General features: G+C 43.5%; 1 protein-coding gene across 1 annotated transcript; it reads right to left on the bottom strand.

Moving 5' to 3' along the window:
* Positions 1 to 1,676: 1,676 nt before the first annotated feature.
* F2RL1 (F2R like trypsin receptor 1) lies at positions 1,677 to 18,368 on the bottom strand. The gene is made up of 2 exons (XM_060635522.3): positions 17,959 to 18,368; positions 1,677 to 4,761 (listed from the first exon to the last, which is right to left on the bottom strand). Exons 1-2 carry the CDS (start codon positions 18,074 to 18,076, stop codon positions 3,650 to 3,652), a joined length of 1,230 nt encoding a protein of 409 aa, XP_060491505.1. The 5' UTR covers positions 18,077 to 18,368; the 3' UTR covers positions 1,677 to 3,649.
* Between the last annotated feature and the right edge of the window lie 1,272 nt (positions 18,369 to 19,640).

Raw genomic sequence — 19,640 nt, forward strand, 5'->3', positions numbered from 1 at the left:
TGCCAAGCACAACGCATCTCAATCTCCATGAGGTGACCCGAGCCAAAATCAAGAGTGAAACACTTAACCACCCTGGTGCCCTTTTCTACTTTTAATGTACAAAGATGTGAAGAAAAATGAACCAAAAACAACGATCCTCCTCTATAGGGCCCTGACCATATTGCAATCATCCATACATGGAATAACTACCTCGTCATTAAAAATAATAAAGAAGATGGGGCCCTGGGTGGCTCAGTTGGCTAGGCGTCCAATGATTTCAGCTTAGGTCCTGATCTCCTGGTTTGTGGGTTCGAGCCCAGCGTTGGGTTCTATGCTGACAATGCAGGGCCTGCTTGCGATTCTCTGTCTCCCTCTCTCTCTCTGCCCCTCCCCTGCTCACGATCTCTTGCTCTCTTGAAAATGAATAAATTAAAAAAAAATTTTTTTTAGCATTTATTCATTTTTAAGAGACAGAGAGAGTGCAAGCTTGATTTGGGCAGAGAGAGAGACACACACAGAATCTGAAGCAGACTCCAGGCTTCGAGCTGGCAGCACAGAGCCTGATGTGGGGCTCGAACTCATGAACGATGAGATCATGACTTTAGCCGAAGTTGGACACTTAACCGACTGAGCCGTCCAGGTGCCCCAAAAATGAATAAATATTTTTAAAAATAATGAAGAAGATCCATATTAGCTGATTTATTAGTAAATATATATGCACATGTGTATAATTAGTTAATATATATGCACATGTGTATATATATACATGTATTTGTTTTAATTGTATAATAGACATATAGATATTGTAGGTAAGTTATTATAAAAATTTCCTTTGGGCAATGAGAATGGGCATGGATAGGAAAGGAAATTCTCATTTTATATGTTCTTGTTCAGTTTCATACACCAGCATGTATTATAAAAATGACTAACAAAGAAATGGCAAATACCAAAGTAAGTTCCTCAGGGATCAGCCCATACACCTCCTGCAGGGCCCCTGTGAGCCATCTGTTTCCGCTGCTTTGTTCCTCAGTGTCCGCCATCTTTTGGTTTCTTACCTGTGAAATGAGGACAACCTAAGCCTGCTGGGAGACTCAGAACAGAGCAAGCAAGGAAGGCAGGGTGTAAACAGGCACTGGAGTGGAAAGGGGCAGATCAGAAATGAAATCTCATTAGCAGTCAGAGAACAGCAACAATGCTACGTAATATTTCTGAGTGCATAAATGTGCCAAACACTTCATCCCCACACTATAAGGAAAATATCATTATCCTCATTTTACAAAATGAGGAAACTAAGGCACAGAGAAGCATCTTCCCTAAGCTCACAAAACAAGATATGATGGGGGTGCCTGGGTAGCTCTGTCAGTTAAGCGTCTGACTTTGGCTTCAAGTCATGATCTCGTGGTTTGTGAGTCAGGGCCCCATATGGGCTCACTGCTGTCAGCATGGAGCCTGCTTCGGATCCTCTGTCTGCTTTCTCTGCTCCTGCCCCACTCGTGTGCTCTCTCTCTCTCAAAAATATATGAACATTTAAAAAATATATTAAATTTTTTTTAAAGTAAAAAAAACCCCAACAAGATATGATGGGATCAGAATTCAGCCCTGCCTGTCAGCTCAGAGCTACACTGTTAGCCACTAAGCTGTGCTGCTTCTGTACAAAGTACAACAACAGCTAAGATTTTGTTTCTAGTCAAATCAGCAAAATTTCAAAACAATGATAGGTCACATGTCGAAGAGCATTTCAGGAAACAGGTGCAAAGGTACTATTTTGGTAGAAACACAAATTACTGAAGGCAATTTGGTGAGAGTTACCGAAATTTAAAATGCTTATCTAACTTTTGACCTGGTCATTCTACTTTCAGGAACGTATCCTACAGAAATACTCACAAAGATGTCTACTCTGATGTCCAGTGCAGCACTGTTTTAATAACCACAACAAAAAAAGAGGAGACTTCAGGAAACATCAGTAGGGAGATGACTAAATACATCACAATATATCCCCAAATTAAAGTCTGTATCCTTTAAAACAATTTTTTTTAATACTTAATTTTTGAAAGAGAAGGAGAAAGAGTGATAGAGCATGAGCAGGGGAAGGGCAGAGAGAGAGACACAGAATCCAAAGCAGGCTCGACGCTGTCAGTGGAGAACTTAACATAGGGCTCGAACTCATGAACCGCGAGATCAGGACCCCAGTCAGAGTCAGACGCTTAACCCACTGAGCCACCCATGCACCCCAAAGTCTGTATCCCTTAAAAAAACGGAGGTCAGCCTATAGACACAGACATGGAAAAAATGCTAAAATGTTAAGTGAAAACAATTGTCACCAAGCAATATACAGAGTATGGCCCTGTTTATCTAAGAAATACAGTGTGAGCAACACATAATTTCTTTTTATAAGAGCAATGCTGGGGTTTCCCTTCTCCCATGCTCTCCCTCAGAAATAACCCACAAAACACACAACTCAAAAATAAGTTGTAAAAAACAGGGTCATGCGTTATTTATAAATCTCTACAATAAAATTATTTCCAAAAAAACCACAAATACAACAGTTACAAATTCAGTTTGGGGTAAATAGCCCCCTAAATATACTGTAAATCACACCTCTTTAGCATTCTTTCCCAAACAGATGTGGTTCAAATCCAGTGAAGGCATTACAATGTCATATTTGGTAGCAAGTGAAGAAAACTGACAATAAATAGTCCAACTATAATTACGAAAAATACTAAGTGGCAAATGCCATCCTTCCTTTGAAACAATCTGTCACTCACACTACCTGAAGATTCTGAGTCAGTATACAGTTACACACAATTTGTATTTCCACCTTTAAAATCTCCACTGTATTTTCCTTGTCGTGGTAAGGGCACACCCAAAACCTCAAAGGACTGATAAATGACTGAAAGCCCTGATGAGACAACAAAGAGACGTCATCACAAGCTGCTTGCAAAAGACACCCAGAGCACTGCATGCTTCTCCGGTGGTACCTTGTCAGTAGAAGCAGCACCCAGACCCATGGTTCTCAAAGGCTGGTGTGTGTGAGCACATGCAGCAGAGGCTCATTAAAACGCAGGTTTCTGACCCAGACCCTGAGCTCTCATTCCTGAGTCTGACGAACCTGCATTTGTAAACAAGAGCCACCAGGAGGTGGGAGGAGGACTCCACTGAACATTCTCACTGTACTGTCCAACACTAACTGGCTGCCATTGGTTGGAATGGAAGCTCCCCTACTGCGAGTAGCTTCTTCGCCTCTTTAGCCTCCTCATCTGTAAAGTCAGTCAGTTGGTCTGATCATCTCTGAGGGCACTGAAGCCCTAACAGGGCTGGCACTGAGCCCAGATGTAAAAGAAACGTAGTCTCAGCTAAGAGCTCTGTCTTCACGCCAACATTAGTTTGTACAAGTCACTGGGTCTCTGTGTTCTCACCGTCGTCTGAAAAATTTGCTCTGTTGGTTGCATTTCCGGGAGCATCTGAGAAGAAGTCTAAAACTGACATCTGTATTAATTTGGGGGACTTTCCTCATGCAAACAGGGAAGCTTCCAGCAATCCTGAGAGATGTTGCATATACATGGTGGTATGTGGTGAGACCCACTTGGTCAGGGAACAACAGAAACATACCCATAACACCAAGCAGGTTCCAAATCCTCCTGTAAAACAACCAACGGAGGGGCTGCAAAAGTCAATAGGAGGTTTTAACACTGGTTGAACTTGAAGAGTAAGAGCTGGATTTCCTGGAGAATTTCTTGGATGTGAGGGATACTTGCATCCGCTTTACAGTACGAACACTTCGACAAAGGAGTGCATTCTTTGCATGATCCCTGAAGTCTTGTGAAACAAAGTAATAGACAAAGGGGTCAATGCAGCTGTTGAGGGTGGAGAGGCAGAGGGCTACAATGTACAGGGCGTAGACGTGGCTCTGGCTCCAGGTTTTAATCAGGAAATAATGCACCACAAGCAGAAGGTTACTGGGAGTGAAGCAGACCAGGTACATGGCTAGGACGGTGACAATGAGCTTGATGGCTCTCTGCCTCTTCTTTCCCGAGTTTTCATCCATAGCAGAAGATCGGAGTGTTCTGATCATTAGCACATAGGCAGAGGCCGTGAGGAAGGCTGGGAATAAAAAGACTCCGATGGCCAGAGAGAGGAAATAATTGAACATGTCTCCTACCAGCACCTCCTTAGGCAAAACATCATGGCAGGTTGTGATGTTAAGGGCTGGAATGTAGACAGTCTGCTTCACGACATACAAGGGGATGGTGACCAGCAGAATCAGCAGCCATATCCCCAGGGAGACACCAAAGGCAATGTTTGCCTTCTTCCTGGGGTGCACCATGGGATTCACGATGACCCAATACCTCTGCACACTGAGGCAGGTCATGAAGAGAATGGAACAGTACATGTTGCCATAGAAAAATCCAATGAGTACCTTGCAGAGGGCTTCCCCGTAAATCCAGTTGTTGCCATGTATGTGATAGGCAATCTTCAAAGGGAACCAGATCACAGACAGGAGGTCTGCCAAGGCTAGATTGGCCATGTAAACCACAGCAGGGTGCTTTTTCTTTGTTCGAAAAAGAAAGACCCATAGGGCCATGCCATTACTTGGCAAACCTATCACAAATACAATTGTGTAGACGATTGGAAGAAAGACAGTAGTCAATTTTCCAGTGAGGACGGAGGTAGAAAACTCATCCACAGAAAAGCCTGGTTCCACCGTAACTCCTTTCCCAGTGATTTGAGATGAGCTATCAATCTGACCAATGAGACTTCTTCCTTTAGACGTTCTATTGGTTCCTGTACAAGAAAGGCCAGGCAGACAAGGGTCATTACAGAGATCAATCTTTCAGCAGTAATGCTGGTTTATTTAAATAAAAGTACTTTAAAGTTGTCTTTTTTTTTTTTTTTTTTTAAGTAACCTCTATGCCCAACGTGGGGCTCGAACTCACAACCCCAGGATGAAGAATGGCATGCTCCACCAACAGAGCCAGCCAGGTGCTCCTACATAAAAGTACTTTAAAGACAGGAGTGTACAAAATGCTTACAAGGGTTTTCTTTGGGGGATGGGATTATTGGGTTTTGTTGGTTTGTTTTTTACAATGGATTTTTTTTCAGAGGGTTGTGGGGTACATGTGGAATAGAACATTGATTTCTATTGAATCTCAAAAAAACTGATAGTACTTCAATTTATTTTTACAAACTACCCACAGTCTAATGACTCTTCCTAACTGGTGTGTGTGTGTGTGTGTGTGTGTGTGTGTGTGTGTTAAGTTTATTTATTTTGAGAGAGAGAGAAAGAGAGAATATTTCAAGCAGGCTCTGCACTCTCTGCGCAGAACCCAACTCGGGGCACGATCTCACAAACCATGAGATCATGACCTGAGCCAAGATCAAAAGTCGGATGCTTAATGGGCTGAGCCACCCAGGCACCCCTTCTCTGTTGTTATAATGGCCATCCATCTCACTGTGGCTGTGAGACTAGATCCAGCCTGGCCTATCAGTCATTCCCTATCCCAAAGTCCAACATAGGGAAATTCCCAGGAGCACAAGGTACATTCCCTCTCCACCCACAAGGACAGCCCAAGCCTTGGGCAGGGATTCCCCCGCTTCTGTGCGGGCCTCCTGGAAACCTTCCTATGGAGGCCACCTGGCAGGCAAGTCTTCTGGCTTCAAGATTACGGAACAGGTCACTGCACTATTGTATTCAGACAAATTTGTGCTCTTTCAAGCAAGTATCATGGCAAGCTTTAACAACTTATGCTATCATTCCCATATTTGCATTAAACTTTAGAAACCACAAACAAATGGCATATCCAGTCTACATCCTACCTAACCAAGTGTTCATGGAGTTGAATAAGAAAATGAGGGACAACTGGATGACACGAATTCTGAGGAACAGGTCTCTCTCTCTCTTCACCACGTAGAGAAAATATAGCAAATTGCATCACAGTATGCCAGGGAGGAGGTTAAAATACTCACAAGTTTATTTGATAACTTTTATGCTTAGTCATTACTTTTTCGTCCCCTAGCTTTGCACCCATGTTCAGCGAGATTGTTCACTTCTCTTGAGGTTTCTGTTAAGTTAGCTTGGGTGGAGAAATAAAGGGTATGGAGATCAATACTTCAGTTTTCATTTAGTGTAGTGTATTGAAAGGTAGCCCCCAAAATGAAATGTCCATGTCCTAATCCCTAGAATCTGTGATCATTATCCTATTGGAAAAATGATCTGGGGCGCCTGGGTGGCTCAGTCGGTTAAGTGTCCAACTTCGGCTCAGGTCATGATCTCACAGTTCATGCATTTGAGCCCTGCATTGGGCTCTGCTGACAGCTTGGAGCTGGAACCTGCTTTGGATTCTGTCTTCCTCTTTCTCTGCCCCTCCCCTGCTCACACTCTGTCTGTCTCTCTCTCTTAAAAATAAGCATTAAACAATTTTAAGGAAAAAAGAAAATAAAAACGATCTTGGGGCACCTGGGTAGCTCAGTAGGTTGAGCGTTGGACTCTTGGTTTCAGCTCCGATCATGGTTTCACAGTTTGCGAGTTCAAGCCCTACATTGGGGTCTGTGCTGACAGTGAGCTTGCTTGGGATTCTCCCTCTCTCTCTGCCCCTCCCCTACTTACTTTCTTTTCTGTCAAAAAGTAACAAACTTAAAACAAAGAAAAAAGAAAAAGTATCTTTGTAGGTGTAATTAAGGATATTGAGATGAGAGGATCATTCTGGATTATCTAGGTGGGCCCTAAATCCAACAAGTGTCTTTATAAAAGAAAGGCCAAGGGGGGGTGGTGCCTGGGTGGCTCAGTCTTGTAAGCATCTGACTCTTGGTTTCACCTCAGGTCATGATCTCCTGGTTCGTGGGTTCGAGCCCCGCATTGGGCTCTGTGCTGACAGTGTGAAGCCTGCTTGGGATTCTCTCTCTCCCTCTCTCTCTGCCCCTTTCCTGCTCCCTCTGTCTCTCTCTCAACAAATAAATTTAAAAAAATTTTTTTAGTAAAAATAAAGGCAAAGGGAGATTTGAGAGAAATAGAAGAGAGCACCGAAAGGAGAAAACAATATGAAAATGGAGGCAGAGGTTGGAGCACTGCCAGAACCAGCCAAAGAATGCTTCTCCCTCTCCTCTCTCTCTGCCCCTCCCCTGCTCATGCTCTCTCTTTCTCAAAATAAATAAATAAACTTAAGATAAATAAATAAAGCCACCAGCTTGTGCCGAGTGTTATGGCAGCCACAGGAAACGAAACACTCAGGTAGACCAATCTCTTCTTATTTCTTTTATAATTTTTTCCAAAGAGTATGAATTATCTTTAAATTAAAATAACAGAATATTGCTATATATTACAGTGTTCTTCAAACACTTGCCTAAAACAGTAAGAAACATTCTATATGGTAACCCAGTTCAAATATGTATTATCCATGACGGAAAAAAAAAAAAAAGTTTCACAAAACAATTACCTTGATTACACAGGCTACACTCTAGTACTTTCTATGGTATTCTAGTTCAACCTTATGAAGAGCCAGTCACCACCCTCTACCTGACTTCATGACCCCACTTGTTTTTCAAAACCAGTTAGCAGAGTAACCAAGTTTGAAACACCTCAAGAGACCAGTTTTTTTTGTTTTTTGTTTTTTGTTTTTTTATTAACAGATGAGATGTCTGTGGAATGCCCCCTGGACCTCACAATGGTAAGGATCTCTGTGTGAGATTATAGGACCATGTCATAATTTTTTTCTAAGTCCCACAGTCCCTGGCATAGCCCTGGACATACGGCAGGTGCTCAACACACCTGGGAGGGACCGAGAGGCTCAGCTAGGCACACCACTGAAGGAAACGAGGGAGAATCAAGAGCTCTCCTGCCCATTTCTTTAGTGCCTTGGGCTGATCCAGTTAGTAGCCAATCCACACAAAACAGGAGCACTAGCTGGGGACTATAGGAGCACAGCTCTACAAAATACAATAACTACCTTCACACCAGTAAGAGCTCTTACTAAGGGCTCGTATCCTGTGTCCAACATGGCTTCCAACACTTTACATGTATTAACTTGCTTTCACAACCGCCTTGTGAGGGATGTACTATTAACAGATCATCCTTTTATAGATGTGTAAACTGACACACCAAGAAACTGGGTAACTTTCCCAAGGTTAAACAGTTGCGAGATAGGAGTCGGGACTCAACACCAGGCAGTCAATTTCTAGAGTCCAGGCTTCTAAAGTCTACACTGCATTGTCCTCTGGGGCCCTGACCTGAGCTCACGTGTTGTAATCCTTTGAGACCAAACTATGCCGACTCCACACGATATTTTTTCTCAAAGAGAAAATTTTAAGTGTAAAATTTACCATTTTATTATTTTTATTATTTTTTTAAGGTTTACCCATTTTCGAGAGAGTGTGTGAGAGAGAGCGGGGGAGGGGCAGAGAGAGAGGGAGACAGAGGATCCAAAGTGGGCACCTCACAGCCAGCAGAGCCCAATGCAGGGCTTGAACTCATGAACTGTGAGATCATGACCTGAGCAGAAGTCAGATGCTCAATCGATTGAGCCACCCAGGTGCCCCAAATGTTACCATTTTAAAAATGACTATCTTTAAATTAGCTCCTTCTCTAATAATTAATATATTTATTTGTATTAATATCAACATGTTTGAAGCCTTCCAGAGCTGTAAAAGAAACCTGTAAATCCTGTGTCTGTAAAATGTTCACATACTCTCCTGAGAGGGAATGGGGCAGAGCTGCTAACTGACTGGTGGACTGTGTTCCCATGAACTCTGCCATTAAAGATCTAGGTCCTCCACCCTAGACACACCCCATCAGAGACTAATTCAATGAGTTAGCCTGCATTTCTGTAGGGCAGAGCCACCAAGATTTTAGAATTACCACAAAGAAAACTCAATTTTTTTTAGTACCAACAAAAATTATATAGTTTGCTTTATAAAAGGGAGAAAAACCTAGGCATTGATTTCCACAGTTAATATCACAAAAAGGATAACCAGACGTTGTGTGCCTAAGACAAGAAGCACCCATGGGCTCAGTGGGCTGAGTATCTGACTTGGGCTCAGGTCAAGATCTCACACTCTGTGAGTTCGGGCCCCACATCAGGCTCGCTGCTGTCAACACAGAGCCCACTTCAGATGTTCTATACCCCTCTCCCTGTTCCCCGCCCCCCCCTCCCCCAGGCTTGCTCTCTTGCACTCTCAAAAATAAATAAACATTAAAAAAAAGAAAAGAAGCACCATGAAACTAACTTTGCAAAAAAACAACAAACCTGAATCTGATCAAGCACGTGGATCCAACCACCAAACTAACGGAAATAAAGAAAACACTAAGATATATTAAAAAACACAACAAGAATGGACCCAGCAAAATCCCGAATGTGGAAACTGCTACAGGACAAAGGACTTAATTTCCTCAAAATATAAATCACAAAGCAAAAACAAAATAAGAGAGAAACAGCTGTGGAGCAGGGACTCACACATTAAAAAATTTAAAAGACCTATCAACCTGTGCAATGTGTGGTGAGCCTTATTTGGATCCTGATTCAGACAACTTTTAAAATAGTGCTTATACAGGGGTCTGGCTGGCTTAGTCAGTAGGGCATGTAACTCTTGATCTCGGGGTTGTGAGTTCAAGCCCCACACTGGGTGTAGAGCTTACAAAATTTTTTAAAGCTTACTTATTTGTTTGGGAGAGAGAGAAAGACAGAGAGGGAGGGGTAGAGAGAGAGGGAGACACAATCCCAAGGCGGCCCTGCGCTATCAGCACGGAACCATTGCAGGGCTCAAACCCACGAACCTGAGCCGAAACCAAGAGTCAGTCGCTTAACTGACTGAGCCACCCAGGCACCCCCAGGGAAAAAAAAATTTTTTTAATAAAAAAAAAAAAAAAAAGTAGTACCTATGACACTTATGAGACAGAAATTTGAATACGGACTGAATATTTTATGTTAAGGATGTATTTTAAGTGGTTATGTGGTTATGTTGGACAACAAAATCTTCATCTTTTATGAATACATACTGAAACCTCTTAAGATGAAATTATATTTGGACTCCTTTCAAAGTAACACAAGGACCGGAAGCTTCGGATACTTCTGGTGGGAATGTAAAATGGTGTAGTCGCTGTGGAAAACAAGACGGCAGGTCCTCAAATGGCTAAGTGTAGAGGTGCCATATGAGCCAGCAATTCCCACTCCTAGGATATGCTTAAGACAAATAAAAACACATGTCCACACAAAAATGTGTACGTGGATGCCGACAGCACTATTCGTAAGCATCAAGACGTGGAAAACAACCCCAAAAGTTCATCAACTGATAAATGGACAAAATGTGGAATATTAGTTCACAACAAAAGTACTGACACACGCTACAACATGGATGAACCTTGTAAAGACTAAGTACAACAAGTCAGTCACCAGGGAACACGTAGAGTGTATGATTTCATCTACATCAAATGCCCTGAATAAGTAAATCCATGGACAGAAAAGTAGAATGATAGGTGTCAGCAGTTGGGGAAATGGGGCGATTGGGGAGTGATGGCTCAGGGGTGGGCTGGGGTGGGGTGGGATATTCTTTTGGGGTAATGAAAATGTTCTAAAGTTGATTGTGGTGATGGATATACAACTGTGAATGTTCTTCAAGTTATAGAACTGCAGACTTTAAGTAGGTGAACTGTATGGTATGCAAATCATATCTTAACAAAGCTGTTAAAAAATATGACAAAAAACAGGCTAGAGCATCATGAAACTGAGTGTGGAATTCACTATAATCTTCTACTTTCGTATGTTTAAAATTCTCCATAGAAACAAGCACATACCAGGTTAGGAAGGTTCCTGCAGAGATCAAAATCTGTTTTCAATAAGAACAGTAAAATAAAGGGGGGGGGGGGGGGAACAGTAAGAAATACTAAAATAAAAATTTTAAAAAAAAAGGAGAGAGGAAGAGATTGAGAAAAATTTCCTGAGAATATTCCAACATATAACCTTGAATGGTCTCAATCAAAAATATCATTCATGGGGCGCCTAGGTGGTTCAGTTGGTTAAGTGTCCGATCTTGAGTTTGGCTCAGGTCATGATTTCCTGGTTCCAGAAAATGAGCAGGCCTTGGGCTCTGCGTTGATAACACAGAGCCTGCTTGGGATTCTTTCTCTCTGTCCCCACCCCTGCATGCACATGCCCCCTCTCTCAAAATACATTATAAAATAAACATTGAAAAAATAGCATTCATAGTAACTGTGCTCACTTTACCAGTCACAGAGCACACAGGAGCATGTTGTTTAACACTAGTAAGCATCAAGATGCTACTCAAAGATCCTTAAAGCCTTTTCAGCATAGTGCAGACTTTTACCCCTTACAATGTCCTATGTCAGTCACCAAAACTCCCAGAACTTGTTTAGAACTGATACTATCCCAGCTCCCAACTATCTACCTATCTATCCACCTTCCTATCTACCTACCTATAATCTCCCATCTATAGATCAGCTAAAATCTTTTCTATTTCATAGTGGGAAAAAAATTAAATGCACGTATGAACTTTGAGCACATGAGTACTGGCTATAGGAGCCCCTGGGTGGCTCAGTTGGTTAAGTGTCTCACTTCAGCCAGGTCATATTCTCACAGCTTATGACTTCAAGTCCCATGCGAGGCTCTGTGCTGACAGCTCAGAGCCTGGAGCCTGCTTCGGATTCTGTGTCTCCCTCTCTCTCTCTACCCTTCTCCCGCTTGTGCTCTGTCTCTCAAAAATAAACAAACATTAAAAAAAATTCTTAACTGAAAATAAAATACAGTACTGGCTATAAAAACATCCCCATTTATGGGCAATAATCAACAATATTTGCCCAAGTATGCAAGAACACATACCTACAGATACTCAAAGCAGCACCCCCCACCCCAATTGCAAAAGGAAAATAAAAGGAAAATAAGCAATGTTCATTAGCCCCTATTCCTAACTTACCATATCCCCATATGGTTTCTAACATTAACAGTAGATGCTATACTTACTATCCAGTAATACTGAAATGCAATTGAGAGCTACAATATACTATCAACTGAAAAAAGCCCCTGACAGAGCAATATGCTTTGGTATAACAAAATTATAATTTGAAATCTGAAATCTAGGATACTAACCAAACTATAAACAATGGCCATTATCTATGGAGTAGAATGGGTGTGGAGGGGAGAACTTTCTTTTTTGACTTCAGAGGCCTCCACATTGTTTGGGTTTCCTTTTCGAAGGAGCGTTAATTGGTACAATCTTTTTCAAGGTCAATGTGCCAAAACATCAAAATTTAAAGTGCCCTAGGACCTATGAACTTACTTAGAGGAATCTGCCCTGCATACATACTAGCAAACGTGCACAGAAATACTGTTATGTACAAGAATATTTACTGCAATATTGTGTGTCATGATAAAATAAAAACAGTCTCTGGGCACCTGGATGGCTCAGTCAGTTAAGCATCTGACTTCAGCTCAGGTCATGATCTCGAAGTTCGTAAGTTTAAGACCTGTATCAGGCTCTGTGCCAGCACATAGCCCACTTCAGATCCTCTATCCCCTTCTCTCTCTGCACCTCCCCGATCGTGCTCTCTCTCAAAAATAAAAAAAGTAATCATAAACTTTAAAACAAAAGTTAGTCTCAATAACTATTAAAAAGGAGACTAGGGGGCACCTGGGTGGTGGCTCAGTCAGTTAACTGTCTGACTGTTGATTTCGGCTCAGGTCATGGTCTTGCAGTTCTTGAGTTCAAGCCCCGCAGTAGGCTTTGTGCTGACAGTGCAGAACCTGCTTGGGATTCTCTCTCTCCCTCTGTCTCTGCCCCCCTCCCACTTGTTCTCTCTCTCCCTCTCAAAATAAATAAATAAACTTAAAAAAATGAAAAAAATTACATTTAAAAAAAGAAAAGGGGCGCCTGGGTGGCTCAGTCAGTTAAGCATCCGACTTCAGCTCCGGTCACGATCTCATGGTTTGAGAGTTCAAGCCTCGTGTTGGGCTCTGTGCTGACAGCTCAGAGCATGGAGCCTGCTTCAGATTCTCTCTCTCTCTCTGTTCCTCCCGCACTCACGCTCTGTCTCTCTCTCTCTCTCTCAAATAAATAATCATTTTTAAAAAAGATGAAAAAAAAGAAAAAAAAAGGAGACTAGTTTGGGGTGTCTGGCTGGCTCAGTGGGTAGGGCATGTGACTTTTGATCTCCAAGTCATAAGTCTGAGTCCCACGTTACGCATAGAGATTACTTTAAAAAAAAAAAAAAAAAAAGGAGACTAGTTCAGTAACTTCTGACATTTATATAACGAATAATATTCCCCCTATAAAAGTATGGATAAATTTCCCCATACTGACCATGAGCAGATTAGGTTAAAAAAATAAATTGTGGGGCACCTATGTGGCTCAGTCAGTTAAGTGTGTGACTCTTGACTTTGGCTCAGATCATGATGTCACAGTCATGGGATCAAGCCCTGCATTGGGCTCTGCACTGAGCTTTGAGCCTGCTTGGGATTCTCTCTCTCCCTCTCTCTCTGCCCCACCCCCCACCATAAGTATATAAACATTAAAAAAATTATGGCACAGTATATCTAATAAAATCCTTCAACTGTTACAAAATATATATACAGTAAAACCTTGGATTGCAAGTAACTTGTTATATGAGTGTTCTGCCAGACAAGCAAACAGTTCTGTTAAATTTTAACTTCATAAATGAGTGATAATACATGTGAGCAGTATGTGATGCTGAACATCACATGATCACAACTAAGGGTTTTTCTTCCTCTCTCTCTCTCTCACAATGTGGGATTGTGGGTGATTGTCTCCCATGCTCAGATGCTTGGTCTCAGGCTGCGGTGTTTGGCAAAAATCAGTTATTTTTCAGAACATTGGTAGGTGCCCACGACTGGCACTAGTGTATTTTTTGGCACTTCAAAGCACCTACTGACAGTCCTTTGCTTTTCCAAACAAGAGTAAGCTTAGGGATGCTTTGCTTCATTGTAGGTCAGGCTGCCTACAGATACAGACCCTTTCCTCTGCTGACCTATTGCCAGTTACATTAAATACAGTATATGACAAGAGTTTATTAATATTGTACTATAGTCAACATCCGTGTGAGCATATACAGTGGCCCCCATGCAGAAAAAGATTCCATTGAGCCAAGAGATAGCAGTGATTCCGTGACAAAGTTGTGCTACACAAAACCCTCCTTTCTCATCTTCCTCACACCAGCCACAAAGGTTTTCAAAGATAAGTGCAGGGGCGCCTGGGTGGCTCAGTTGGTTGAGCCTCCGACTTCAGCTCAGGTCACGATCTCACGGTCTGTGAGTTCGAGCCCCGAGTCGGGCTCTGGGCTGATGGCTCAGAGCCTGGAACCTGCTTCCGATTCTGTGTCTCCCTCTCTCTCTGCCCCTCGCCCGTTCATGCTCTGTCTCTCTCTGTCTCAAAAATAAATAAACGTTAAAAAAAAAAATAAAGATAAGTGCAGGTTAATTTGTTTATTTTTCTTTATATTTTGGATTTATTATTTTTTATTATATTACAGTATTGTCATAATTTTTATATGAATCTTTTGGGGTTGTGGAATGAATAACCTGAGTTTTCACGATTTCTTAAGGGGAAATTTGCTTTGATATACAAGTACTTGGGATTACAAACATGTTTCCGGAACAAATTAGGCTCCCAAAGCAAGGTTTTACTGTATTGGGCATAGAAGTCCACTGACACTGGAGAGGAGAAAGAATGGGGGATTTTCGCTGTTTTACAACACTTCTGATTTAGACAATTGTGGGGGGAAATGCATGGAAAACTTTTTCTTTAAACTTTTAACGACTTTAACTTTAAAACTACTACTTGTTCTTTGTTATTTTAAGCATCCTCCAGTGGCCCACCCTCCCCACCAAACCAAGTACCGATCAAGTACTTTGTGGGAAGTCTCCTTTTGTAACCTTTTCCTTACTATCTCCTCACCACAAATCTATTTGCTTCCAATATCTGGGAACACAGACTGAAAAATAAAAGCTTCAATGACCAGAGACCTCTCCCTAGGTACACATCAGTAAATTTTCATGTGTTCTTTCAGGATGAACTGTTTTCTTCTCAACACTTGCCCAGCTAATAAAACCATAAGAAAGTCAAACACAGACCACTAAAACATCATCTACTTGGGTTAATTAGTAACTATGCACAAAGCAGGCAAGAAACCCAACAGAAATTTAGACTCCCATCTTCACATTCATTATAGTATTTCTCTCTTATTACGAAACATTGGAAATACGCCATGTGTCCATTAACAGATTAATTTTTCAATTATGATAAGTCCTCCTATAACATGTTGTAGAGTTTAAAAGCGTTTTTATTTACTGACACGATACTGATGTTTATATAATCCCATGCTGCACAAAAAGACTTTCTGCTTGTGAGTACATGTTTTATGCAAGGATGTATGAAAGAATGGGAAAGGATACAAACCAAAATGTCAGGAGTGGGGGTGCCTGGGTGGCTCAGTCGTTAAGTGTCCGACGTCAGCTTAGGTCATGATCTCTCAGTTCACGAGTTTGAGCCCCGCGTCCAGCTCTGCACTGACAGCTCAGAGCCTGGAGCCTGCTTCGGATTCTGTGTCTCCCTTGCTCTCTGCCCCTCCCCCGCTCTACTGTGTGTGTGTGTCTGTCTCTCTCAAAAATAAATAAAACATTAAAAAATTATTTAAAAAAACATTTAAAAAATGTCAGAAGTGGTATACTTTGGGTACTGAAAATGATTTAAACTTGTCTTTTTCAAAGAAAATTTTGTTCATTATTGCTCTACAGTGATCACATACTACTTGTATAATTCGTAGTCAATTACAAAGAGAACAGAAGTTTCAGTCTCCAAAAGAAGAACAGAATGACTGAATCATAGGGGACCTCCTAGGCTTGTGATGTGGTAGAAAGAAGTGCTTAAAACAAGCTGACTGAAACGCCAAACTTCCATCACCTTGCCAGATCACTAGGGCCAAGTCCCCTCACTTCATTCCTCATTCAATGTTTACTGAGGTCCTTTAGATAATGAGACCGTGCTGGACCATGGTGATGGAGAGGACACTAGAGTCCATGGCCTCCCAGAGTTTATGATCCAGGAGGAAGACAGATTAAACATATTTACACAAATAATTATCAATTAATGTTGTGACTGGAATGAGAATGTGGCCTGACAGAGTGTTTTCTTTGCCTCCACCCCCAATTCAGTGGCCCCCATCTGTAAAATGAGAAAGGTATATTCTAGGCAGAGTTGCCCTCCATGAGTCAGTCTTTAGGGTGAGATCAAAAAAGCTTGGGAAGAAAATCAAACCAAATATCTGCCTGGTAGCAAACTGAGAAACATGCACAAGGGTACAAGTAAAAGTGGATGAGCAAAGAGGTATGCTAAGGGGCAGAAAAACTTTGGGGATGATCTATTTCTCAATCAAATTCAATTTACTTTCAAGTTGGGAGGAAAGCTCCATCTACCTAAGTCTGTTACCTAACTAACCCTTTAGGAAAGTTACCATGCAAAGGAACAAAAAAGTGTGTGGAGGGGAAAAAAACAAAACAAAAACCCTCAAGGTGCAATGTTAAATATTTCTGGTTAACAAGTAACTTGATTTTGTTGTTGTTGTTAAACAAGTTCACCACATTATCCAAGAATGCCCAATTCCCAGCCATCTCCCTCAATCTGCAAAGAAGAACTAGCTAAATCCTCAGGGCTACCTCCCTACAGGAACTGTATAAATCAGAAAAGCTATGGGTCATCTATACCTACATTTTTTTTCTTAATGTTTGCACACGCTTAGCTTTACTTAAGTTTCCAACTTTAAAAGACAAAGGCAAATCGAAACGTGTTCGTTACAGTTTCAACACCTCCTGGTAATTAATAAATGCCTTTATTGTAATGCTGACCAAAAAAAGTTATACAGTGGTGCAAGTTTCAAGTATATACTAGAACACCCTTTTCTGTAATTCCAGAGGCAAAAGAATCACATTCTTCAATCTAATTCAAGTTGACAGTGATTTGCTCTTTTACAAAATTCACGGGGAAATTTAAACCTCCCTTCCGAGACTACCCTGACAGCCACAAACAGCCGGGCACCCGTTAGCATCACAGCAGCTTGATCTTTGGCCAACTATCCCCACACCCTCAGAAGCCTGCTCAGCAGGGGAGATCCCGCCCCCAGGAGGACAAGTCGGAGCACACCCGGTGCAGGACACCTGCGGAACCCGGCAGCCCTACACAAGCTGGCACCTGAGCACCGCCGGGACGGCTCCTGTGCTGTTCCATTCCCAGAGCGGGCAGCCTGGGTCACACAGACCTCAATGGCGGCCCAAATAGGTTCCGTGTGGCATATAAAAGCCCGGAAACCCAGGGCCGCAGTAAGGTCACCTAGTCGAATAAATGGCAGGGTCCAAGAAGTTCCATTTGTAAAATCCGCGTGACGCCCAACTGGCCTAAAACTCCAGGCTGAGCGCTCAATACCCCGAAAACCCAGCGGGGTCCGGCCCTTCCATACCCGGGCCATCCACCATGCCAGAGGAGCTTCGGACCCCAGGACGGTTTCGAACTACGGGAGCCGACCCCAAAGAGGGGGCTCCGAAAGTTGAGGAGGTCACAAAAAGCGAGGAAGAAGTTTCCCAGGCCTCGGGCTCTCACCCATTCCACACCGCTATAAGCCAACTAAGTCTAAGAGGTCCTGCCACCAGTGTGCGAAAAGCGCCTTAATGACTGAATGTTTACAAAGAAGCCAACCCTGGGGAGGGGAGGCTGAGCCCTCTAGGTACCCTTTAGACGCAAGCACTCCGTTCCCTCCTCTTCCTCCGCGGACTTCAAGCCTCTCCCAGTTGTTCCAGCCCAGTGCTCTCCGGCGCAGCGATTCCCACTAAAGCCTCCGAGAGGGGGTGCGAGAGGTGGTGGCCGCGGCGGCAAGAGAACACCTTTCGTGCACCTGCCCAGCTTCCACCACCAGTGCATGTGCCTGGGACCCCTGGCTCTTTAGCTGCAGGAGCCCTTCTTGACCGAGTTTCTCACCTTGGACGGTGCGATTGCAGGAAGCAGAGGCCGCCAGCAGGATGGCGCCCCCCAGCAGCCACACCGCGCTCAGGCTTCGCATCCTTCCTGCAGCCCCGACGCCAGGCGGGGAGGGCATTCGCCGCCAATGATTCGAAATTCGGAGTCCCACTCGCCGCTCCAAGAGAAAGCCACAGTCTCACCTGCCCGAATCCAAGCCTCTGCGCGCGCCTCCCCGGAGACGGATGAGTTTCAGTGATACCAGAGCGTCTCCGCGCACCTGCGCGAGGCCCCGCCCCGGGGCCGGAACGCGCGGCTCGGCCCCGCCCCTTCGGACGTCCGACGCGCGGGCCCGGCCCCACGCAGTCTTGCCAGGAGCCCGGGCGCCCACCTACGCGCTGCAGGTGCGAGAGCTGCTGTTGGGGAGGGTGCGGGAGCTGCCCGCGGGCGGGGCTGGGAGGGTGAAGTAGCTGTATTGGAATGCAAAGGCCGGAACGCTTGGACCTCGAGTTCTTTTAGACCTGGCCACGCCTAGAACTACCATTACCCTTTAATTACTCCTGGGGAGCCAGGGTCCGGTCTCCTTCCCTCCCCTTTGCTAAATGGAAAAAAGCCACGGTCTGAGCTCACCGACTTTGTCGTCGGTTATTGGTAGAAGCTTCTCAGCGTAGCGGGCACTAGGGGATAAGGGGTGAGCTTTTAATCTGCAGAGACAACATGGATGGCTTCGGTCACCAACAAAGCGGTGGGGAGCAGGAACGGGTCCCGCCAGGGGGTCAGGGATCTGGAATTGGGTTTGCGGCTCTGCTGTTAACTAGCTGTGACCTCGAAAAAACCTCTTCACGCCCTTCTAGGCCCATTTTCTCGTCTGTGAGGTGATAGTTGGAAGAGCTGCTTTAGTGCCTAGAGCTAACGATTTGGAACATTATCTAGTTTAACCCCAACAACAAGCTGCGCATTAAGTATGTTTATTATTCCCATTTTACAGCTGAGGAAATGGAGTTTAGAAAGGCTGGATAAATTGCCCACAAGTACGCAGTTTATAGGTACAGTTTGTAAACGCACACCACATTTAATCTCCAGTCTACTACCGCCACTTTCTGTTAATCACTGCACTGTAAATGCCACATCAGAGTCTCCCTTGCATTGGGAGCTAGTAGTCCAAAGAAATAAATAAGCTGATAGAGGGGGTGGGAGAAAAGGAGTGAGACTTTGGGGATGGGTGCACAAGGGCCAGCATCATACTGGTAATACTTTCTTATATTTTTTACTTGCTTTGAAAAGGTAAAATAAAGTTTAAAGCTACCAGCTAAACTATCGGGTAATGGAGGAGCAGAAAAGAGAAACATTAGTGTTGTCCTCAGATGTTTGAAGGATTAGCTCATAGAAGGGGCTTAGACAGGTTTTGAGTAGCTCCAGTGGGAGGCTGGTTTTGGCTCAATATAGAAAGATTTCTAACAAGTCCCGCTGGTACCGTCCTGAGAGCCTCCTGCTGAGGTTAAGGGCCACATCACTGCCAGACTTGCACCAAAGGACCAGGCCATGAGTGGAGTATGCTGGAGTGGGGAGTTCCCTCCCAGGCTGAGGGGCCAGATTAGGTGAGTCCAGATAGCCTCTTGAGGGGTTTGAGCCCCGAGAATCCTCCTTTCTCCTTAGAAGACTAAAGTCTGATGAATCAGTTGTCGGTGATTATTATGAATTTT

Source organism: Panthera onca, chromosome A1 (genome assembly GCF_046562875.1).
Source record: "Panthera onca isolate mPanOnc1 chromosome A1, mPanOnc1 haplotype 2, whole genome shotgun sequence".
NCBI classification, from domain to species: domain Eukaryota; kingdom Metazoa; phylum Chordata; class Mammalia; order Carnivora; family Felidae; genus Panthera; species Panthera onca.

Excerpts from the sequence above, each read along its gene's own strand:
- F2RL1 (XM_060635522.3), bottom strand. The coding sequence starts at position 18,076 with ATGCCCTCCCCGCCTGGCGTCGGGGCTGCAGGAAGGATGCGAAGCCTG. Across the intron at positions 4,762-17,958 it reads CTGCAATCGCACCGTCCAAG|GAACCAATAGAACGTCTAAA; the intron begins GTGAGAAACTCG and ends TTTCTTGTACAG.